The sequence below is a fragment of the Sinocyclocheilus rhinocerous genome, unplaced genomic scaffold, assembly GCF_001515625.1.
Source record: "Sinocyclocheilus rhinocerous isolate Xijiao unplaced genomic scaffold, SAMN03320098_v1.1 scaffold111, whole genome shotgun sequence".
NCBI classification, from domain to species: Eukaryota; Metazoa; Chordata; class Actinopteri; order Cypriniformes; family Cyprinidae; genus Sinocyclocheilus; species Sinocyclocheilus rhinocerous.
In genome coordinates, this window is record NW_015642811.1 from 413,188 (window position 1) to 438,563 (window position 25,376).

Consider the following 25,376-nt stretch of genomic DNA (forward strand, 5'->3'; position numbering starts at 1 on the left):
GATAATGTAATTACATTATCTGCAAATGCATTAAACCCATATTTGTCATAACATTACTACATTATATTCTATGGGTTTAATGCATTTGCAGACAATGTAATTACATGTAACTGTCATATAACTGTATATTCACTGTTTGAGAGTGCCATTGAATGTGTAGCTATAGGGTTTTCATGAAAAAGAAATCTAGCTAAAATCAGAACTGAAAACAAACACTGGATTAAAAAAAAAACTCCCAATAAATGAAACAGTGATTCTATCAAAACATTTATTGTGCTATATCTTGCATCATTTACGTCTATTTTTGCATTTGATGCTGATTTGATAGGAATTGTTACAATTGCCATCATACCAACTGAGAATTTATTGCAATTATTTTAAATTCAGTTGAGGTATCTGACATATTATGACATAACATTGATCTTTTATATGAAGTCTTTAGAGCCATAGGCTATAATATGTTGTTTTTAGATAAATTGCTCAGAGACCAACCAGTTGGACAGAGGCTATTTATATGTACAAATCATCCAAGCACCCAATTCCTAGCCATTTCTAATATAGGCCACATTTCATTAGCATTGCTAAATATTATTAAACTGGAAATACATTAAAGATCCATCTTTAATTGTCAAAAGAATTCCAGGTTCAGTTCCCTCTCAGCCAATTCGATTTCACATAGTATTTTCATCAGTCAGTTGTGGAGGTCTGATTGTTTAAAGCTTTATTTATATAGAGCCTTTTAAAAGTGTTTACAAAGTATTTTACAGAGAGATGCATATGTGCATTCACAGAAAAGACAATAAACATGAGGTCTGATTGTTTAAAGCTTTATTTATATAGAGCCTTTTAAAAGTGTTTACAAAGTATTTTACAGAGAGATGCATATGTGCATTCACAGAAAAGAAAATACAAATACAAACATAAAAGAGATAAAGTAGTAAAACAAAGTGCAATAACCAGTTTGTTAAAACAAAAATACAACAATAAAAAAAGCAAGGAAAGGCCTTTAGAGAACAAATCTGCTTTGAGATATTTTTTAAAAGTGCACAATGATAACTTCTGACAACGTTTAATTCAGGTGTGAAAAGAATTAATATCTAGCGCACGAGCCCAGAGAGATTTGCGAGTGCACAGGACAGTTTGAGTGAGAGGAGAGACACGTTAAGTGCGCGCACACTCTCTGGGCGAGAGCAGCGTGTATCTGAGCGCGCGCGTCAGGTTTTGTGTGAGAGCAAAGGAAATCCGTGTGTGAGCGGGGAGATTCGCGCTCGCGCATTATATTAATGTGCTTTCGCGCCACAATAATGCGCTCTCGACATTTGTCATTAAAATAACGCCATAAGTGCTCGTTTAAAAGCAGGGCACGGTGGACGTAGGATCCACAACTAGATAAATTAGTATAGAAGAAGCCCTATGATTACAACGACCACCATTTGAAGTTTCACAAAATTCTGAAATTATCGTTCATTATGGGATTTGTTTCATTATTGATCGTACATCGTACAGAGGTTTAAATTATCGTACAAATATGATAATTATCGTACGTCTGGCAACACTGCCACCACTTGTGAACGAGCCAGTGTAATGCAAATATATCTGAAAGGTCTGCGTGAGGATATCGTCACGTTCTCACGAGACCAGTCAAATCTCGCGAGACACATTCAATTCAATTCAATTCAAGTTTATTTGTATAGCGCTTTTCACGATACAAATCGTTGCAAAGCAACTTTACTCGTACCACGAGATCTCGTCACACCCCTAGTGTTTACCATGGTATGCATTTGTAAAGGGATGAACACTTTAATATAAGGCAAACATTAATATTTCCTCATATTTGTCTGATAATTTTAACCTTAAACCAAGAATTTCCTTTTTCGGTTGACCGAAGATTAGCAGATAAATAACCCCAAGGATGAATGCATGAAGTCCATATTCCTACAAACCTTGCCTGACTTCCTGCTCTCGTTTGTGCTCCCCAGTCGTTCCTGAAGGGTTGGAGGCTGTTGCTGTGTGCTTGATGAGCATTTGATGAGCGTTGGAAGAGTGTTTCAGTGACCCAGTTCAGTCAGCGCTGCAGAACATCCTCACGCTCTCCGTCTCTCACCCTCCATCATTCCAGCTCTCTCCTTCTCTCTCTGCATTCTGCTGATTAATAATTGAGTGTTTTGTTTTTGTCTGCGCACGCTCGGGAAAAATGATTAAAAGAGGGAACAGAAGCGGCAATGATGAAGGGAGCGATGCAGAAAGAGAACGAAAAAAGCAAGCAGCGCTCATGCTGCATTTGAGAGCAGTCAAGAGCTGCCTCATTAGTCCTATAGAGACGATGTAGCGTGTGTGTGTGTGTGTAGGATTTTCGTTTAAGGGCAAACATCCAGAAGTTTGGAGAAGTATTTTTGTACTTAAATGATGTGGAAATCAATCTGTCAACAAATTTGAACTTTTAAATAATGTTAATTAATTAAATAAGGGATAACATATGTGGCTACTCAACAAATAAATATGTGAATGTGAAACTTTGAATTGAGTTCATATTATAGTAGTATCTGTATATTATTGTATATATTTTGCTAAGAAAAGAAATTACCCATTACAATGTACGAAATGAACATCGGAGCAACAAGACGAATACTGAAACTGTGTACTACAGAAATATTAACACTGAAGTTCTTGGACCATATTTTTAGTGCAATCAATAATAGACACACAAGATTCCAGTAGTTGCGTTTGTATGAAACATAAGCGCAACTCTGCGGTGTGATACGAGAGACACCGGTTTCAATTACTGAATGAGCATTCCGATATACAGATTTGCCATGGATGACGGAGAAGATTAGGAAACAGAGTGGCCTTGGTTCCGGAAGTATTTTTCCCATAGGAATTTAAAAAAATTATAAGTCATGAACCAAACCAACCAGCTATGAGGTGATGCATGACATTACAAAATTTGATTTAAAGAAAAAATTATTCGAAAATCGGAAATCTGAACATTTAAAAAAAAAAAATCGAGAACTACAATCCCATTGAAGCATTGTGAAAAAATCTATTCATTTAAAGTTGGTGATTGTATGTATCAAAACAACCTTTTTGTGTTTATTGCAAAATATGTATGTGAAAAACCTGTATATATAGTATGAAAACAAAACGTAGGGTGATTGAGTCCATTATGTCATTTTTTGTGCTTCATTGGAACTTCTGATTGGTGGAGATTTTTCTTTTTTTTTTCAACTTTTAAACACTAATGACCCAGGGAGGATTTTCTTTTCCTGAAAATGGGAGTTAATGTTATCACTCTGGACTAAAACTGAATTACTGACTCACATAGGGTATAACAAATTCCCAAACATTTTCTGATACTTTTTGTACCTTCTGAATTTTTATGGCCAGCAAAAAATGCTTATACATGTCTTGCTATATTGTTACCAAATATTATGTTCATTTTTTTTTGTTGAACTGATTGATCTGAGCTTATGCACCTCAGTTGAAAAAGAAAAAAAGAAATAGCGTAACAACCCCACTGTTGCACTCTAATATGATTGACCAATCAGAATGGAGTATTCCAGTGAATCGTGTGATAAAATGAAGATATACAAGAAATCTCAGTGCAGACAAAACATATTAAATCGAATGAAAAACAAGTACTATTAAAATGTGTGCAGTGTAGTGTGATAGCTGGGTTATTTGCTTCATGTTAGGAGTGTCTATCAGCTCATAAACCCCAGCACTGCTTTGGGCCTGTTATCTCACTGGAGTGTGTATCGGCTGTTCTGACTCAGTGATCAAGATGTCCGCTGCTCATTGGATTGCTCCTCTTTTCACATTTCCACTTTTAACACTTACTGGAGAGGCAGACATGGAGCAGGGCTCGCCGGGAGTTAGAAGGACGTCGACCCAGCATGCCTCGGAAGATGTCTAACATTCCTGACTGCTCTGTGACCTGAAAAAAAGGAGGGGATTGTGTGTCAGTGTGTTATTTCCTACACACACACATAAATCAAGCAGTCACATTTCAGCTGGCATCACTTACAAGAGAAAGAGAGATGGTGTGAGTTTCGCACTTGGCTGTTTGATCACTCTGTCCACTGTTTTCCTCTGGGAATTTCCTTATGTCGTCTTTTGTCTGTGCAAAGGAGTGTATCACAGAACAAAAATGATGACAGAGTGTTTACATTAAGCATTGAGGTTATGTGCATCTGTGTCAGCTACTTTTGCTCTAACCATACAGCAAACCAGGCCGCATGTTAGAAATAAGCATGTTTTGTTTCCTGTTGGAATCTGTGTGACATTTTTCTCTTTCTGTCTCACACAGTCCGGATGACATTGGCACGTGTTGGTACATTCTGCTTTCTGGATCGGTCTTCATCAAAGAGTCCATGTTCCTGCCACGCTCCAGGTATGTCCCTTACCCGAATGCCATCAAATATCAAACATTCACACTAAGAAATTAGAAAGCACACCCTAAATACCCCTTCCATTAACCTGTTATGTGTGTTAAGCTTGTACCTTCCTTCTTTCTCTAAAAGTTCTCACGAATGATTTGGAACATGAACATGATTTGGAACTGATTTGGAAATGTAAAGCCCCTTAATAGAAAAAAATATGTAACATTGAACCTTAAGAAGAGTAAATATCCATCTCCGTGCATGTCCTCATCTTAATGGTCCAAGTGTAGATAAGCAACTCAAAAAATGTGACTGGGACCAGTTTAGTTAAATTAGCATTTAATAAAAGTACCTTCAAAGAGCCACTGTTTTTAATTATTTTTTTTTTTTTTAGTTAAGCGGCAATTTTTGCAATATGTTTGGACTTTCAGATGCATTTTTTTTTTTTACTTTTATGAGTGCCGAATGAGAGCAACATTTTTTATTTTGCAGAAATGCTATGTCATAATGTCTCAAATACTTTAAATATAATCAATTCATCAAAATAAAATATCTGAATAAAATTTCAGTATAATTCGATTAGAGAGTTGTCGAATTGAGAATTATATCAGAGGTTACAAATAATAATAATTACTTTGTACAAAATATATAAGAAGTTACAAATAATATAATTAATTTGTACAAAATATATCAGAAGTTATAAGAAAAATAATTTGTAATTCATTTTGACATTTTGTGTGTGTGTGTGTCTAGTTTAATGTCTCTAGTTTAATTTTAAATGAAATTTTTATGTTTTGAGGCATTGGATGGGTATTGTCTTCAAGTTTCAAAAAGCACCATAAGCATATCATGTAAATATTTTTTTCCTGCTTCAGAAGATTTAAATATATGACACAAACTGCATGGACTACTTTTATGATATGTTTATAGTGCATTTGAGTCTCCTTTGTGTTGAAGTAAGGAAAGTTAAGTCACCTTTATTTATTTAGTACAATACACAATACAGATTGTTTCTAATCAGCTTTACAGAAGTGAACTGAAAAATAACAGAATCAATGAGGCCAACTTCATCAAATATGAGACAAATCCAAATTCTGCTGTAAAGCAGCTCTAAAAAGACAGTTGTGTTGTAATTCAACTCGAAACAATTGAATGTTAATTCAGTTCAGCTCAATAACAGTATCAATTTTGAAAAATTAATCAATTATGAAACAGTTCAGCTCATGGGAAGTCATGAAGGTTTAAAACAAAATGATGGTGAGTAAATGATGACCGATGTTTCATTTTTTGAGTGATCTATCCCTTTAATTTCTGACCCTGGCATGTAATCAGTTACCTAATGCAAGCATCATAACTTGAAAGTAGGGATGCACTGATGTATCAGCCACCGATATTTATCGGCTGTTTTTATTATTATTTTAAAGCCATCGGCATTTCGGAAATAGCATGAAAAGGGCTGATACCGATGGTTTATTAATTAACTGCATGGAGACAACGAGTTGCATATCTGTTGCATAATCCAACATTTTTCTCTGGGCAAAATAATTAAATACTTGCCAAAACAAAATAAAATCTGTACAAAATATAGTTTGTCAGACGGCATAGTACGGCCTATGCAAACGTGACGCTGACGCATCCAACGAGTGAAATGCCTGCTCTCAGCTGTAAATTCATCACAGGTAAGTCGCAATGGCAATGCACCAGCATTAGAGTTTATCTGAGGATATGTCACGAACTGCCAAGCATTAGGCCTACATTTAAGTGAAAATGAATTGCAGGTAATATGCAGCTTTTTGTTTGAAACCAGTGTAGAACACGGATTCACACAAGGTCACGTTTCGCACCTGTAATGTTTCTGTGAACGGAGAAAACAGTATAAAACTATATAGGCCACACAAAAAGGAATATATCATTAACAGATTAACAACACGAAAGGAAAAATTTTTTGTGTTCAAATACCGATTCTGCTTGGAGTGAACCATTCTTTTTTTCTCTCTCTCTTGTTTTTAAGCCCTGCTTTATGCAATTGAGCAATTTCGGTATCGGTATGAGAATCGGCCAATAGTTGTTTGTTAAAATCGGTATCGGTATCAGCCAAAAAAAAATCCTATCGGTGCATCCCTGCTTGAAAGTATCATAATTTGACTACTTTAGCAAGGCCGCATATGCAAATGAAGACTACCGTCTTTATCGAGGATCAATATTTTGCTTGGCACACTACAATCTACCTGTAGTAGCATAGAACTTGGTGTGAGAGAAATTAAGTGTACATACAGACAGCAACATATTGACTGGGCGTAATACAAAAACACTTGACAGAGATGCACTAGAATTGGCTTGCAGTTGGGAATATGTCGTTTTATCACCATGGCAATGAAAAAAGCAGGTCTCTCCCTCCCTCGCTTTCTCGTTTGGCTTCATGGAGAGAGCTGTGATGTGTTGCTCCTGTAATAGACTGTGACTCAGGCGTCCAGTGAATGAAAACCAACAGGACAACGGTGCACTTCATAAACAATGTCTTGATAGCGCTCGCAAATGGCCATTTTTTCCCCCCAAGAGGCATCACAGCTACCCTGTGTGCTGATTCTTGTCTGAGACAGACCAGATCTGCAGTAGCATCTTATCGGCTTCTTTCAGCACATGACGTGTGTTCTTTTCTTCCAGTTTCTTTCTAAACAAAAACACTCTCATTTTAATGCAGATTTTGTGTAACACTTCTGTTTAATCGCACCTGAAACTCTCACTCATTACAAATGCAGCATGCAAGTGTTTAATTGCACAGCGATTTCAATCATTAAAAGCATAATGGTGTACAAAGTGCTGGCAGAAGTCAGAGTTGAGTTTGAGGTGGCAGTACCACCTGGTGCTCATGCCAGTACTTATGCAACAATTCCAAGCCCTTTAAAATGGTTTTACAGGCTTAACTACCAACAATAGATTCTATTGTTATAAACTCTGTTAAATCTGATCCTCCAGTAAATCCATTGTTTTCTTAACTATTCCTGACTGCAAGACTTCCTAGAGATTTTTACTCATGCTTTACCATGGTACAAATATGGCATACTATCTGTTCTAACAGGGAACATTCTCAGAACTTTGGCTAATGTTCTGGCAAGATTATCTCAAAGTTATGAACATTCTTCCAGTAATGTTAATAGAAGGTTATCAAAACTTTAGCACATTTGTCTAACTTTTTTTTTTTTTTTTTTAAATGTTGAATGTTTTTAAACTCTTTTCAGAAGGACATTCAAAAGTGATCCTGTAATGTTTGCAAAATTATAAAAATTGAACGTTCCATTTATGTTCCAGAAATGTTTTTGAAACTTTTACAAATGTAACATTGTAAATGTTCAGAGAACATTCATAAATAACATTTTTATACCTTAATAAGAATGTTAGGAAAATGTTCTTAGAACATATTTTTGTTAGCTGAGATGATACTTTGATATGGTGCATGGCACTAAATGATTTTTCGCTACTAGATTTTTATGTACTAAATGATTTTTTTAATGATTTGTACCAAAGTGTTCACACTACATGTCCTTCAAATTGTTTTCTTTGCACTATAGTTTAACAAAACAAACCAGATACTTTTAAATCGAGTTGAATTTAGTAACATGCTCACATTTTACACGTTTTTTTATTCATCTACAGATAAAAAGTTTTGCTAAAATGCAAGCTTTTAAATTCTTTCAGTTTCAGTAAGATGTGTTTTTTTTTATTATTATCTTTTTCCACTTAACCACATGCAAACTCCCAGGTTGTTTTCCCATGGAAGTGCTTTGAAAGCCTTACTGTTCCTCCCTGAAGTGATATGAATTTACTTCATGTGAATATAATCTGCAACATCTGATATGTTGATATCTGATACAAGTTACTCCCCTACATGTATCAACATGCCTCATTTGTTGTTTAGCCACAATTTGTTAACTTTGCATTTCAGTCTCCAGCTAACTTTTATTTATAGTTAACTTTTTGTAATTGTTTATTAATTATAATTAATTATGATTGTTTTAAATTTTTTGGATTATGAATAGTGCTTTTTGAATCAAAGGTATCCTTTTTATTTTTACTTTACTATTCCCCAGGTTTCCCTTTAGAGTTTTTCTGGGTGTTTCTCGCTCTGATCACTACAGGTCTTGAGTTAAGTTGGGAGGTCATGTTGTTTGTGGGTAGAGGTCAACCCCTCCCTCTTGGCTCCACAGGCAGTAAGAGGCAGGCAGGAATGTTGGCTTCAGTCGATCACTACTGACTCTCAAGAACGCACATTCCCCAACGCATACTCTCGTAAGATGAAGGCGGTAGACGGAGCTGTCAGAACAGAGTGCAGCGTACGTGAAGTTGGATTATCATGTGGCATTCAGGAAATCGTGTTTGTGTTTAGTGTGGTAGCAGTGTGTGGGTATGAATATTAAGAAAGGATATTAAAAACACATTTGAGGTAGAAGTATGGAACTGAATGCATGATTTTCAAGAAGCCGGGAATGTTTATGGATTTCATTGGACATATTTTGTAACAACTCTCTCATCTTCAGGTACAGGTATTTTTTATTTATTTGTTTTTATACATATTGTGTACTATTTTGTATATTAAGTGCACAATTAGATCACTTTAAGAAATGACTTTAGATATTTTTTTTATGAACACACTTGCCAACAAACTACTTAAAGGACTTTTCATTTTTATATATTTTATATAAATATTTATATATTTTTTTATTTGATTTTGTATTTTTTAAATTAATTTTATTATAATAAATTTTATTGATACTAATGCTAAAATGCTGGTTAAAGTAATCATACCTCAAGTGTCATGCTTTGCTAATCAAGCCTCAAGCATCTCCATCCCTGCATTATATCTAGTTACAGTTTGGGGTTGCTTTGGTGCTCCTGAAATGCTGTTTACTTTGCTTTATGTTGCCATGTGTCTGCAAGTGCAGATTTGAGAGGCAGCAGAGCTGTTTAGCACTCACTGAAGCGTTACAGTAGAATCCTGTTATTGCATTACCATTCTACTGTACTTCAGCATGTCCTTAAGCCTTCCAATGTATTCCTTCTCCCCTCTGACTTTCCCACCGACAGCACTTGCATAACAGCTCTTTAATCTTTGCTCTGCTTAATATGGAGAGATGAAAAAGAGGCTTATTTACTTTGGAGACCCCTATGTTCTTTGCTGTGTGTGAGTGCCTGCCACGTTCGTCACAGAATCACATTCCAGACACCCGGAATGTTGTGTAATATGGAATGCAGGGGCCGACTGGGTGGGCATCATGTCTCACCGGGAGTTCAATTCCCAAAGAACGTAGAGCGGTGTCTGACGTTAATATACTTTATATGAATGCCTGGTGTTAATATAATTTTTACAGTTTTTTTTTTTTACTGCCTTCTACAGGGAATAATGATTTCTTTTTTTAGACTTTGGGATTTTATAAGCCAGAGAGCCCCCCTCCCCTTCTCTTTTCATTTAGTTGTGCTCAAGGCGGCTGTTGTTTTTTCTAAGCACATATAAAAAAACAAAACAAAAAAAAACTATAATCTATAAGTGTGGTGAAAATGTATTCCATTTTTTTTGTTCCTATTGCATTTTGCAGTTTAAATTAGACTTGAAATCCCTGAATTTCAGTGTGGTTTCAAACTATACCCACCGTATCATCAACTATATCGTGAACGATGAATGAAAACACTGAGTCTTGAGGTTTTGTATTTGAATATAAGCCTGTAAGGGAAGTCAAACAGCATTACAACACAAAGTGCTCATTGTGTGTGGTCTTAGAATTGGGAACAATGTATATAGAGGGGATCCCACCTGTTAGTCTAACCATATTAGATAGTTACTATATCTGCCAGCTGCGCTTCTACCGTAACCCATACAGTGTACAAGTAGCTATATAACAGAAAGTGTTGTTTTACTAATGTAAACATTTAAAACAGCATGCAAATTGTCATTGCAAGAAATTATGTTTTATGTAGTAGAGTTTTTCTTTAGTAAAATCATCCTTGCTTTGTCAGTCACAGTTTTTTGAAGTATGTGTAGCGGTTTTTCTGACCTCTCACCCAGCTAAACCGCTGTAAGCATGTGTCAACTTTGGACCATATTGTCACCTGGCAGCTCATTCAGCTGCAAAAAGTGTCTTACAAGCAGCATTAATGGTAAATCAACAGACCAGATGAAAAGGTTAAGTGTGCAAACAGCACCAAACTGAATTGGAAAAAAAAGTATATCAAGTACCCCACCTGTCTAGTCCCATCCCAAACTCACTGTGTTTTTATGCCAGACTCAGTTGAGATGCTTAAACAAATTACATTTCTGTTTGATGTGCACATCTAACCAACTATTTTATTTTATTTTATTTTGTTTTACTTAGTTTTGCCTTTTTCCTATTTATTTTCTTTTTGCTTTTAGTGTAGTAAAGACAGTAAAGACATTGTGTGAAGGAGAGGGAGTGGGGCCAAGAAAGTGAAGTGATGTGTGGCCAAGTATGGTGTCCCATACTCGGAATTTGTGCTCTGCATTTAACCTATCCAAGTGCACACACACAGCAGTGAACACACACACACACACCGTGAACACACACCCGGAGCAGTTGGGGGTGTGGTGCCTTGCTCAAGGGTCTCACCTCAGTCGTGGTATTGAGGGTGGAAGAGAGTGATGGTTATTCACTCCCCCCCACCGACTATTCCTGCCGGACCTGAGACTCGAACCCACAACCTTCGGGGTACAAGTCCGACTCTCTAACTCTAATTGTCATGTATTATGAATGAACAATGATTTTTAATATTTATTTATAGAGAAATATATAAAAATATAATTTAATGGATGCTGTAAAAAAGTTAAAACGGTTACAAGTCCGACTCTCTATCCATTAGGCCACAACTGTCCCCAGAAATGCCATTCTCTGAAATGCCCATTTTAACTCCACATTGCAAGTGATTTATTGAAGTCCAAATACGTGACCCTGGACCACAAAACCAGTCATAATGGTTTTTTTTTTTTTAATTGAGATGTATACATCATCTGAAAGCTGAATAAATAATCTTTCCATTGATGTATGGTTTTAAATGTCTATTTAATTTAATTTAATTTTTAAATAAAAAAATTACCTTGAGAAATTAAATTAATAAATAATTTTGAAATGCACCTTGTAATTCACAAATACAAAATAGAAATGAATAAATCACTTTTAAATGCACAAATATTACTTAAAACAATCGATTAATAAATAATAATTAATGCACCTTGTAATTCACAAATAAAAATAGATAAATCACTTTTTAAATGCACAAATTAAGACATATTTAAAAGTTGTTTACATATTTAACAAAAAGTAGACATTTATATTTTGTGTTTTAAAATGTGTTTAAAACCTAACTAAATAAAATAAAAAAATAGTAAATTAATACATTTTAAATGCACCTTTTAAAGCATTTAAACAATGCAATTATTATCAATATCCATTATTATTAAATCTCCACTGTTACTTTACTGCACAGAAGTTTGTATGCATACAAGTTGCATACATTTGTGACCCTGGACCACAAAACCAGTCATAATGGTTTTTTTTTTTTTAATTGGGATGTATACATCATCTGAAAGCTGAATCAATAAGCTTCTCATTGATGTATGATTTGTTAGGATAGGACCATATTTGGCTGAGATACAACTATTTGAAAATCTGGAATCTGAGGGTGCAAAAAAATCCAAATATTGAGAAAATCACCTTTAAAGTTGTCAAAATATCTTCATGGAACATGATCTTTACTTAATATCCTAATGATTTTTTGGCATAAAAGAAAAATCGATACATTTAACCAATACAATGTATTGTTGGCTATTGCTCCAAATAAACCTGTGCTACTTATGACTGATTTTGTGGTCCAGGGGCACACATGTGTGTCTATTTAAAAATGTTAAGGCATGTCCACCTTGAGTCAGTATTTGCCTTCATCTTGTGTGGATCTCCACCTCACATTTCCATTTCTATTTTCAATAGAGTTTTTTGTGTTGCTACTCAAACGCTCCATCACTTTGCACTGTACTTCTTTCATTAGGCCATGATGTCATTGGTGGACTTTTCCAGTCTGGTCGTAGTTTCTTTCCAAGTGGAGCCTTACTGCCTAGACCAGGAACACTGCCACAAATGTGTGGATATGTGCTCCTCCGGCTCGATTTCTGAGCACGCTTTCATTCCCACAGAATCTCAGGATTCCATAATTAGTCGAGTGGTTTATAACCTTTCTCTCTCCTGTTCTTCTCCTCTAGTTTTGGGAAAAGGTCTGCTGGGAGTTTACGCCGTGGATGCGAGTGCATCGTTCTGGAGCCATCCGAGATGATTGTGGTGAGTAATCATGGACCAGATAATCATCTTAACTCCATACTCTTACTAATCACACTATGTAATTGCTGTTTTGTGCTGTAGTTTCATTCCTCTTCCCCAGTGGTTCCCACAGTGTGCTATGCTTTACCCCCAGGGGTACACACAAGGTCAGATTTGACATTACATGGGCAGATAACAATTCCAGCTCTTCCCAATGCTTAAAAACCCTTTTCCGAAGAAAATGTGATGGTTCGATAGGAAACGATGGTCGACTGTCAAACAACTGACTGTTACTTTGCACATAAGCTGACTAGTTTATGTAGGTGGTCTTATTTTTTGATGGTCTATTTCTTTGAGATAGAAACACTCTAAAATGTTGTGCATTTGACCGCAAAGACATGTCTTATATACTGTAAATGCCTAAATGCACCTGAAATCAGCTTTGTGAATATTTTAACATACTAAGTACTTAAATTCAGTGTCTTTTTGCCATTGTGAACTATAAATATTATTTAAATATTTAATCAATATTGCAATCTATATTTGTGGGATCTTTTTTTTTAGACTGATGGGGAAAATAAAGTGGCTGTCTGAACACAAGCTACAAGCTTTTACTGTAGACGTTTTAGTAACGGCTATATTGAATTTGTTTATATTTATATTAGGAGAGCAGTTTAATTGTGTGCTTTCTAGTTTTGTTTAGCATCAGGTGAGCCAGACTAAAGTTACATTTGGGAACCACTGCTATAATGATAATTGGCATATACATGTTTCTGTACTCCTCCACTTCTGTACTCTCTTTCTCAGTTTGAATTTGGCATCTTGTTTACATTTTACCACAAGCAAATTTCATTGTGGATTTGTTCCTCTTAAATTACTCAGCCCACTGCGGTTAATGTTCAACATGGCCTAAATTCAGTGCTCTCGCCTTGCCAAAAAACCTAAAACGATTATATTTAGGAACCCAAGCACTTCTGTGCGTCCTAATATATTCCATATTCAGTTCATGATGTATGTTCATGAGTAAAGAAAGACCCTCCCTATCTACATTTGCAGCCTCGGATTTGGTTAAGCTCTCGGGTGGCATGGAAATATGCCTACACGTGACTCAATGGGCTCCTATATATGTTTCAGCATGTTGAGTACACTACTGTTCAAATGTTGGTGGTCAGTAAGGTATTAAAAAAAATAATACTTTTATTCAGCAAGAACACATTTATATGATCGAAAGTGACAGTAAAGACATTTAAAATGTTGCAAAATAGTTCTATGTCAAATTATTTGTTCTGTTAATCAAAGATATAAATCAAAGTTCCTCAAAAAAAAAAAAAGCAGCATAACTCTTTTCATCATTCATAATAATAAGAAATGTTTCTTGAGTGCCAAATCAGAATTTTGGAATGATTTTTTAAACATTGAAAATCTAGCTTTGCCATCACAGGAATTAATTGCATTTTAAAATATATAAAAAATAAATAAATACATAAATAAAACAATAATAAAAATGAGCAACAGTATTAATGTTTTTATTTTTTATTTTTGGGCAAATAAATGCCACCTTGGATGAGCATATACTGTACTTTTTTCAAAAACAAAATCTTGCCGACCCCAAACTTTTGAATGGTAGTATGTACAGTATATATAGTCATGTGAAAAAGTTAGACCACCCTATTGAATTCCATGGTTTTCTGTATCTGGAGATAATAAAAGACGATCTGGTCCTTGGAAAGTCTTAAAATTTGGAAATAAAGCCTCAGATGAACAATATGACATGACATATCACACCGTGTCATTATTTGATTAACAAAAATAAAGCCAAGATGGAAAAGCCATGTGTGACAACGTTACGACACCCTATGATTCAGTTGCCTGTAGATCCAGCAATAACTTGAAGTAATCATTTTCTGTATGACTTTATCAGTCTCTCACATCATTCTGGAAGAATTTTGGCCCACTCTTCTTTACAACGTTGCTCCAGTTTATTGAGGTTTGTGGGCATTTGTTTATACACAGCTCTCACCACTGATTTCAGTCAGGATGAGCTCTGGACTGTGACTGGGCTATTGCAGAACCTTGATTCTTTTCAGCCATTCTGTTGTAGATTTGCTGGTGTGCTTGGGATCATTCCATGCTTTTTTAGATAGAAGAAGCTTTCTTCTGTCAAGCCTTCCAAACATGCCATACTTGTCCCATATTTTTTCTAACTGTACTGTCATGAATTTTATCATTTAACATGTTAACTGAGGCCTGTGGAGCCTGCGGTGAAGTTCTTGGGTTGTCTGCCATGGAAGTTCTTGGGTTGTCTGCCATTTCTCTGAGCGTTACATGGTCTGATCTTGGGGTAAATTTGCTGGGATGTCCACTCCTGGGAGGATTGGTGTCTGTTTTGAATGTCTTCCACCTGTGAATAATCTACCTCACTGTAGAATGATGGACTTCAAATTGATTGGAAATGGCCGTATTACTCTTCCCAGATTGATGGCAGCAACAATTGCTTCTATAAGATCATTGCTGATGTCTTACCTCCTTGGCATTGTGTTAACACTCACCTGAAGGCTCTAGACCAGCAAACTTGACAAAACATCTGCTTTTATAGAGGTGCTCACATTTGCTGATGATCAGTTAATCAAAGGCATTTGATTAGCAGTGCCTGACTGCTACTTACCCTCTTAATTCTTATGTTAACAGTAAGGGTGTCCTAATTTTGTCACACATTTTGGCTTTATTTTTGTTAAATAAACAATGACACGGTGCGATATATTATGTGTTGTTGTTCATTTGAGGTTTTATTTTCCAAATTTTAAGACCTGGAAAGAACCAGTTATTTTTATATGTTGTCCTGATAAGGAAAACCATGGAATACAATAGGGTGTCCTAACTTTTTCATATGACTGTATGTAGCTCATAGAACATGACTCCAGCAACAATCAGGGTCATGGGTTCCAATCCCAAGAAATGCATGGACTGATAAACCATATAGGCCTAGTTAAAAAGCCCTCTAAGTCTATGGCCCTATGATTTCTGAGATGCGGAAAATGCAGACGGAATCGCGGAATCCAGTCATAAAAATGCAATTTACTGTATTATGTGGAATGTCATGGAATTTGCCAAATTTTGGATGGATAAATCAAATGTAGGTCAGTACACTTAAATCAAAATGCGATATGGACTAGTTTCTGTGAATATTAAGCTGCAAAATACTATTTAAGTATAAATCCTGCATGTTATGCGTGTCTCTGTGTGAATGAATGATGCAGGCACACGGTTTCGTTTACTACACACATACTGACGCGCACATGATCCTCACAATGTTTTCAACCTCTACAATATGAGTACATTAACTCATGAACATAATCTCTTGAACTGTTCTGAGAGTCACTTCATGAGCATTTTACCATTTATTTTGAGAAAAACTATCATCAAATCATATAAACAGAGAAACTTAAAGTTTGGTTTAACTTGAAGAAACTGTGACAGAAATATATGACTTAATGTAATGATAGTAGTACTACTACTATTACAATTATTATTAAAACATTATTTTTAAAGAAATATTTACCAGAAAAATTATTTAGCAGAATTGTAGCTTTTTTTAATTAAATAAATTATTTAGAGATGCTTTTGATGATTCAAATTTAATGAAACCATTAAAATGGAAACCAGAGAATTAATGGAAAACACAGAATTTGGTAAAAATAAAACTACATTTGTGGGAGGAAAAAAAACATAGTTCATAGGGCCTTAAAAATGTAATTTTTGTTAAACTTTCAATTAAATTGCTGTTAAGTTGTGTACATTTTATGATTTCAATTAATTAGATTTTTGATTAATAACATTTTATTTAACCATTAAAACAGAGTCTAGAAAAATTTTAATTGAAAAAAAAAAAAATGAAATCCAGAAAAAGTGAATTTGGGAAAAAATTCAAATGGATTTCATAATGGACTTTTTCCCTATAAGTCGTTTAAAAGCATCTGCCAAATGCATAATTGTAATCTCCTGTTTGGGCGATGGCCACTGTCCTCGACAGTTGATGGTGCCCTTGTTGGGTAACTCATCTGTTATTACTGGCCGATGCTGCCCTGTAATTACGGGCCGAGGCAGGATATAGATACTGTACTCTCACTCGCTCACACCGCCCAATATATTCCCACTGCTTCGCGCTCGCCGGCAGTTGCCATAGCAGCAGTTGGTACGGTAGCAAGAGATTTGATGTGTAATCCCAAAGGCAGAGTGGGTGTGAAATGTGAGGCTGCAGCAAAATAAGGCAGAGGGATAATCATGTCACTTTTTATGGCATAATGTCACAGTGGCCAGCCCTTTTTATATGCAACTTATACCCATCATGTGTATGATGATGCCACCCTCGTTCACAGTCATTCAGAGACCTGCCATGGACCGTTTACACGTTTTGATTTCATTTTTAGGTGTCACAGTGACAGAATACCCAGCAAAGATAAAGAATACATATTGATCCGGTTTGGTTTGCTGCTATTTGAACTCTTAATTTCAAGGTTAAACTGGCATAGCATGCACAACTCAGCTCCGAAAGCCCCTTGCAAGCTGCTCCTCTGAAACTACATCTCCCGTTTTCTACCTTTCCTTTCTGTCTGCTGTGCGCCTCTCTTTGACGTAGGTGTTTGAGGCTCAGCCCACACACACACACACACACTCACACACACACACACAGGCAGGCTCACACACCCACTTCTATTTTTACACAGCGCCAGTAAGAGGGGTGGGAGGGGGTGGGGGGTGAGGAGAGAGAGAGAGAGAGAGGGAGTCTCACTCAAATCGCTCCTCCGTTTGCAGGTGGACTATATGGATGAGAATGAGGAGTATTTCCAGCGGCAGGCATCGCACCGACAGTCCCGGCGAAGGTTTCGCAAGATCAACCAGAAGGGCGAGCGACAGACCATCATCGACACCGTAGACCCCTATCCCGCCGGCAAGCCGCCCGTTGCACGGGGATACCATACGGTTAGTTGTATGCTTTAACTCTACCTGTACAGTTTCTCTTTTGCCCCTCCCCCTGCATGACTGTCAGCGTTCCTGGTCCTCACCTGTCTGGCTTTGCTTTCCAGTTTGTTTACATGCTGGCAAATGTGTCATTGCAAGTGCTTGTTTTTTTGTTTGCAATGTTATTTATGCATAGGGATGGATGGTATGATACAATCTGATATTATAATATCAGTGATTTTAGATCATGGTATCATAATATAGTTATTTTCAGTTAAGAATGGTATTAATTATCATATAGTTATGCTTATTTTTTGGATAATTCAATGAATTCAACAAGCAAGGATGCATTAATTTGATCAAAAGTGACAGGAAAGACATTTATAATTTTACAAAAGATTTATTTATTTTCAAATAAATGCTGTTCTTTTGAACTGTCTATTTATCAAAAAATCCTAAACAATCACCATATTTTTCTGCAAAAAATCTTAAACTGTTTTCAGCATTGATGATAAGAAATGTTTCTTGAGCACCAAATCAGCATTTTAGAATAATTTCTGAAGGATCTTGTGACACTGATAATTCAGCTTTGCAATAGATATTTGCAATATCTATACTAATAATCATGCAGGTTTTTTTTTTGGATAACCCAATTAATTACTTTATATACATATATTAAAGCTTCATTGGTATAAAAAGATCTTTATTTGGATGCTGACCAAAAATAAGATATTTTTTAAACAAATGTTATCTGTGCACAAACAGCTTCACATTTTATAACACAACTCAATATTATTAAACATACTAGTCAAGAGTCTTAATTCTGTCAAGAGTCACATTTAAAACTGTAAAATAGCTAATATGTGCAAGTTCATCTCTTTTTGTCACTTTTATGTGCAAATAATGATGCTAATATATCTATGGTGTATAAATGATTCAGGAAATTCTGTACCACTTGATGCATTTCTAACGTTGCAAGGTATATACTGTCATACCGTCCAGCACTGTCTATGCATAACGTTGGCTAGTAATATATTTAACGTATTTGACTGCTGCAGCGAAACATAACATATGCTAACATTTCTTCACTATAACCAGTGCAGTGCATCAGATGCGCACCAAAATGTTCCTCTCACAAAACTTACGCTACAGGAACATTATGTAAAGCTTTAGATTACTGAAAGACTACTGGAAGTCTGTTGGCACTCTTTTTGGTAAGATTAACCACTTCTCTTTCCTTGTATTACCAATGTGAAAGGAACAAGATTTTTGTCTCCTACCTATGAACTTTGCTCTGCTACTATATTTGCATTTGTTCTTCTGTTACTGTAAGAATCTGGTCATTTATCCTCATGGGGTTGTTCATTTATTTGTTTTATCTTCTGCCTTAAAGGAATATTCTGGGTTAAAAACTTAAGCACCAGTGGCAACTAGGGTTGCAAAAAGGTGGACAATTTTCATTAAATGTAGGAAACATTCCAGAAATTTTGGAAACTTTCCAGTTTTTTTTTTTTTTTTTTTCAGGGATTTTTGGGAATTTTCCACCCCTTTGCAACCCTAGTGGCAACATCATAAGACTTCATCAGTTTGTAAAAATGAACAGAAAAAAGTATTTACAGTTAGGAAGCTAGCAAGTGTGCAGCACTGCAGATAATTTTGCAGTTATTTCAAATACTGTTTTTCCGCCGACTACAGGTTATATGGTAGGAAAGCATGCAAAAAAATGCTGCTCAAAACTAAAGCCAGCATAGTACATTATTTTATAAAAAGCAAAAAGCTAGTCTGAATTTTTAAAAAGCAAGTTTAAGTTTAAAATGGGTGCTGGCTCATTATAAAATGTAAAAATAGGCAGTGAAAGCTCTCTTCAGCTCATTACTGCCTCTTTTACACTAATGGACGAAAAAATAAAGTTGGCATCAAATAACCCTCATCCCTTACTTTTGGACTGTTCTTTCAGTCTCTTAAATGTTATTTTTACCTAGCAGCAACGCAATTTGTTTGTGCCCGTATGTCCAAGGTGCTTTCCTTGTTTCCATTAAAGCTGCTCATTTTCCTTGTTGTGCTGTGGTGGCTGATATATGGTCTCTCTGTAGGTGTTAGCTGGTGTTCTGCCTATGTGTTTGCAGTCAGTATGTTGTGTTGGCTGAAGATGTGCTGGTGTTTTATGCACTCAGTCCCCACTGTGCTCTGGCCAGGTTGAAGTGAGAATCCACTACACTGCTAAAATCTGTATGTGTGATATACCTCGAGCCCCAGCTGAGTAAAGAGACAGAGCAGAGGGAAAGAAAGAAAACATTTATGTATTTGTATTTGTATATTTACATTTGTTCAGATTAAATAAAATATTCAGATATCCAATATTTACATTAGTTATCAACCATAATGTTTTTTTTTTTCATTCGATAACTGTTAAAATGATTACATTTGTTTCACTTAATCTTGGATATGTGGTTACACCCTTGGCTGGCACCAATTTTTCAGACTTTTTAAAGCTGAAGGTCAAGTTTATCCTCTTAATATATCCCAATGCTAACACTTATCTTTTCAAATTTGTCATTAATTACTGTTATGTTATTACATTAACCTGCATTAAATTAAGTATTGGCATTATTTTATTATTTTATTTTGTTTTGATGATGACATATTACTAATGCATACATTTTATTTGATATTTTATTTTATTTTTTATATTTATTATTATTTGCTGTTATTACATTAACCAGTATTAAATTAAGTATTGGCAAAAATCTCTTTTATTTTTAATTTAATTTTATTTTATTTTATTTTGATGACATATTACTAACACATGAGTTTTATTTTATATTATATTTTTATATTCATTATTTATTTTATTTTATTTATTTATTACAAAGACAAGCAGATTACAAAGACAAACATCATTTTTTTCAGGTCAGTTTTGATGTGTCTTTCCCTCTGCACCTTGTACCTTGAGAGAAAAAAAAAAGGTTGTATTTTATTCTACTAAATCTCCAGCAGTTTTGACAGCAAGACTCTGCCTTCATAATGTTTTGAGCGTAAATCTTGTGAATTTCTGACACAGATGCTTCGTGGAGGTTCAAATCTGGACCCTCACGTAGACACATTCCTGATTTTTCTCCCCCAAATCTGCTGCAGTTCATTCCCGGCATTCCTCCCATTCCCCCGGGAGAGAAGCCAGTGTTCCCTCAGCTTGTTTGGAAATTCTTGTTTTGTTTAGTACAACGAAATACGTCAAGCATCATTGAGCTAAATTGTTTTTCCCTCGAGATACATTAGAAGGGGACGCCAAAATTATTCCCACCATTGTATCTTCTCAGCTGCACAGTTTTCCCAAACAGCTCCCTTTTTGTTGTTATGGTCTGTGGGAAGCGATTTGGACCGTGTTTTTGTTCTCAGATCAGTGGTAGCAGGCTAAGAAAGTTCACAGTAGCGTCTTCAAGGGGGACCGCAGTGCATTGGATGTTAAGCTGACGGGCATTCCAGCTAATCCGTGAGTTTTTGAGAGTGCTTCCACAGTGGGATTTCCATACTCAGACATAGCCGAAGGTGAAAATTCACTTCACAAACATTACATCATGTATCAGCCTTGAGTATCTCACATAACCTTATAGAGACTTGCTGACTGGCATTAATTTGATTCAATTTCTGGCACCAGAGTGAAATAATTGTACTCTGCGCTGCCTGCCTCACACAATTGAACTCAACTCCAAGTCTCTAAGCATTTCTGCCCTAGACGTGATTCAGATTTGTCATACTGTATTTGGAGGCATCTTGTAGATGCACAATGATTCAAAACAGCTCGGAGACAGATGAGGTAGAGTTAATTCATCTCAGTGGTGTTAGTGGACGCACCACACTCCTTCTGCACTGATTTAAATAACATTTTTGGATATTACACACACAGTCTGTCCCATGCACACCAAAACAGAAAATTCCTAACGTTTAGAATGTTTTTCATTCAGTTTGTTGAATTTACACTCATATCACACTTACAATTGTGCTGTAAACACCCCATGAAGTCAACATTGTAATTTTAGTTCATAGCTTTTAGATAATCTGTATAGTAATCATTTAGAATTTAGTCTTTTTCTGTCTCCATCTAGTGTAGCAAGTACTAAATGATGGTTCAAAATCGATGTAAACTAAAGCTTATTTACTTTTTTATTAAAGGATAAAGCCATTCAGTATGCTGTGCCCAAATTTCCTCTTTCAATAGGAAAGAAAACTGCTCTCGTCAAGCTATTTCATGGAATCTTTAAATGAAATTTGTCTGTCAATAGTGACTTTAAGACCAGTGAACAGTGACTGCCTTGTTGTTGGATTACACTGGGTACCATTTTGTCTCTATAAATCTGTCTTTTTTCCCTTCCTCTCTGGTACTGTGGGGCTTTAATGATCATGAGACCCTCATTCAGTCAATGAATACCAGTTTTTTGCGTCTCCTAGGTTGCTGATTATTGCATTTCAGTTGTTCAATAACTAAATGACCTCCAATCCTTTGAATTTGGTTGCACAATTAGCCGCTTTTCCGTTCACCTGAAGTGCCCGAGTTCCCTTTTTATTTTAGCTTTGTGGCTTTTTATTTCAGCATCCGCCTCATGTTTCTCGGCTGTGTGCGTGTATGTGTGTGTGTGTGTGTGTGTGTGTGTGTGTGTGTGTGTGTGCATTACCCTCTGTTGTTTTTTGATAGCGTCTGAGCTTTTATAAAGGATGTGTCCCTCTCTTCTTCCCGTAGTATGACTTGCAAAGTGCTTAACAGGGTTTCTCTGAGCCTGCTCTGCTCTTCAGTAACCCAGGCTGATAATAACTCTGCTCTTCTCTGCTTCTCTCCTCATACTGGCTCCTCCGCAGGAATGCGTTAAGGCTCAGGTATCGTACTTATTCACTGTTTCTGTTCCTTTGCGTGTGTCATTTCCTGCTCAGCTGTGATTATATACTGTATGTGTGTAGGTTATATATGTGTGTGCGATAAGAGTTTATGACCCTGTGTGTGGATGTGTGTATTTATGTTGCCAAATGAATGTTTGGTCCAACAGCGCTTTAAAGTGGTTGATGCTATACTGCAAGCCTTCAGGTTACACACTGAGATTATTGCCTCATAACTAGTCAGACAAACTAGATTTTATATATTTTTTTAAAGAATGTGTGAGTGCCTCTTGTTGGTGGAGAATTTGCTGATAGGGTTACTGAGGTGTTGCTATGCTATGCTATTAATGGTTTTTAGTGTGTTGCTATGCTAGGGTGTTCAGGGTTGTTGCTAGGTGGTTGCTAACTGGACCATGTCAAATCAGTCTCTATGATGCTCTAGTCTCTAGATGTGGCTTGGGTCCCTCCCTCAAGTTCAAGGTTTGGTTTTGTGGAAATATATTTGGAATTTTTCTTTGGTGCAGGATGAGTTATGAACTGGTTAAGGGTAATTGTTCCACAACCAACTGCTTATGTCCATGGTTCTCACTTATGGCGCTTTTCCACTGCGTGGTACGACTCGGCTCGGTACGACTCAGTACGGTACGGCACGGCTCGGTTTGCGTTTCCACTGCAGTTTAGTATCGCTTTAGAGTGGGCGGGATTATTCACATGTCGTTATAGTTGCGCCGCCTCTACTGCCGCGACTCCTAAAAAACTTTTTCATTCCGCGTCGCCCCATCAAGCTCTCGCTGGATCCGCTCCTCTGCTATCAACGAGAGGAACGTCTGTTCCCTTATATGTTAGCTTTGTGGCTTTTTATTTCAGCATCCGCCTCATGTTTCTCAGCTGTGTGTGTACTGTATGTGTGTGCACTACCCTCTGTTGTTTTTTGATAGCATCTGAGCTTTTATAAAGGATGTGTCCCTCTCTTCTTCCCGTAGTATGACTTGCAAAGTGCTTAACAGGGTTTCTCTGAGCCTGCTCTGCTCTTCAATAACCCAGGCTGATAATAACTCTGCTCTTCTCTGCTTCTCTCCTCATACTGGCTCCTCCGCAGGAATGCGTTAAGGCTCAGGTATCGTACTTATTCACTGTTTCTGTTCCTCTGTGTGTCACTTCCTGTTTAGCTGTGATTATATACTGTATATGTGTGTAGGTTTTATATGTGTGTGCGATAAGAGTTTATAACCCTGTGACCATAGCAATATGGCTTATTTGTGTGGATGTGTCTTGTGTGTGTATTTATGTTGCCAAATTAATGTTTAGTCTAACAGTGATTTAAAGTGGGTGATGCTATATTGCAAGCCTTCAGGTTGCACGCTGAGATTATTGCCTTATAACTATTCAAACAAACTAGATTTTTTTACATTTTTAAAAGAATATGTGAGTGGCTCTTGCTGGTGGAGAATTGGAGAATTTGCTGCTAGGGTTCCCGAGGCATTGCTATGCTATGCTATTAATGGTTTTTAGTGTGTTGCTATGCAGTTGTTAGGGTGTTCAGGGTGGCTGCTAGGTGGTTCTTACTGGACCAAGCCAAACGAGTCTCTATCATGTTCCAGTCCCTAAATATGGCTTGGGTCCCTCCTTCAAAGTGATGGTTTGTTTTTTGTTTTGTTTTGTTTTGTTTTGTTTTGTTTTGTTTTGTTTTGCTTTGCTTTGCTTTGCTTTGCTTTGTTTTGCTTTGCTTTGTTGTTTTTTGTTTTGTTTTGTTTCAGAACCAACATTATATATTGGACATCAACTGGCGAACAGAACAGTAACTAAATTTGATGTTTATTATGAAAAAAATCCTTAAAATCAAACATTCTAATGGTTTCTTCTTCTTCTTAAACATTCTTCACAAATATAAAAATAAAATATAAATTGTGTTTTGTTTTGTTTTCCTGGCTGGCAAAAATCATAATTTTGATCATTTAACCATGTAATGACATACTTTTACCAACAAGCTGCATAATTTGAGTGTCATTCATGTAGCATAAATGGTGCAGGATGAGTTATGTACTGGTTAAGGGTAATTGTTCCACTAACAATCGATTATATTTGCTGGTTCTCAACTAGTTTTGCTTCAGAACCCAGATTATACATTGGACATCAAGTGCCGATCCAGAACAGTAATTCAGTTTGATATTTATGGGAAATATTTTGTATGAAATACATAATTAATAAAATAATATAGAAAAATAAATATACAATTTTATATTAATATATTTATTACTAATAGACCCAATAATTTGCTAAATAATAACATGACAAAGCATGATATCGGATAATAACATGGACATAGGGAACTGTTTTGTAAAAGCATAAGCAACAACAGAAGTGCAATGTACCATCCATACTGTTCGAACTAACTAATGTATTAATTTTCCGTATTTCTATTTTACCATTTTACTTAATTAGCCATATGATGTCGTATTTTCACAGAAATACCAAAAAGTTCATTTAATAGCATGACTTATGTCATCAGTAACCAAAGATTTATTTGAACCATTTGACTCAAAGCATTTTCTCTTATTTACTTTGCTATGCACAATTAAATGTTAAAGGGGTCATATGATGCGATTTCAAGTTTTCCTTTCTCTTTGGAGTGTTACAAGCTGTTCGTGAATAGATAAGATCCCTAAAGTTGCGAAGACTAAAGTCTCAAACCCAAAGAGATATTCTTTATAAAAGTTAAGACTCGTCCACGCCCTCCTAAAACGCCTCGTTTTAACATGCCCCCACATGTCTACGTCACTGTGTGGGATGATTTGCATAACACCACCCAAATGTATACGCAAAGAAAGAAGGCATAACTTTGATTCTCGCTGTAGTA

The 25,376-nt window shown here is 36.1% G+C and overlaps 1 protein-coding gene across 11 annotated transcripts in view; it reads left to right on the forward strand.

Annotated features, from left to right (window-relative positions):
- Nucleotides 1–25,376, forward strand: part of LOC107756462 (rap guanine nucleotide exchange factor 2-like) — a 119,514-nt gene that overhangs the window by 45,111 nt on the left and 49,027 nt on the right. For 7 of the 11 annotated variants that reach the window (XM_016573580.1, XM_016573567.1, XM_016573574.1 and 4 more), the window contains exons 4-7: nt 4,307–4,390; nt 12,640–12,715; nt 17,507–17,674; nt 22,505–22,522. In XM_016573580.1, the coding sequence (XP_016429066.1) occupies nt 4,307–4,390; nt 12,640–12,715; nt 17,507–17,674; nt 22,505–22,522 (346 nt within the window). Of the gene's footprint in view, nt 1–4,306; nt 4,391–8,656; nt 8,915–12,639; nt 12,716–17,506; nt 17,675–22,504; nt 22,523–23,618; nt 23,637–25,376 lie in introns of those variants that run through there. The other 4 variants (XM_016573572.1, XM_016573571.1, XM_016573570.1 and 1 more) reach the window with 3 other exon arrangements.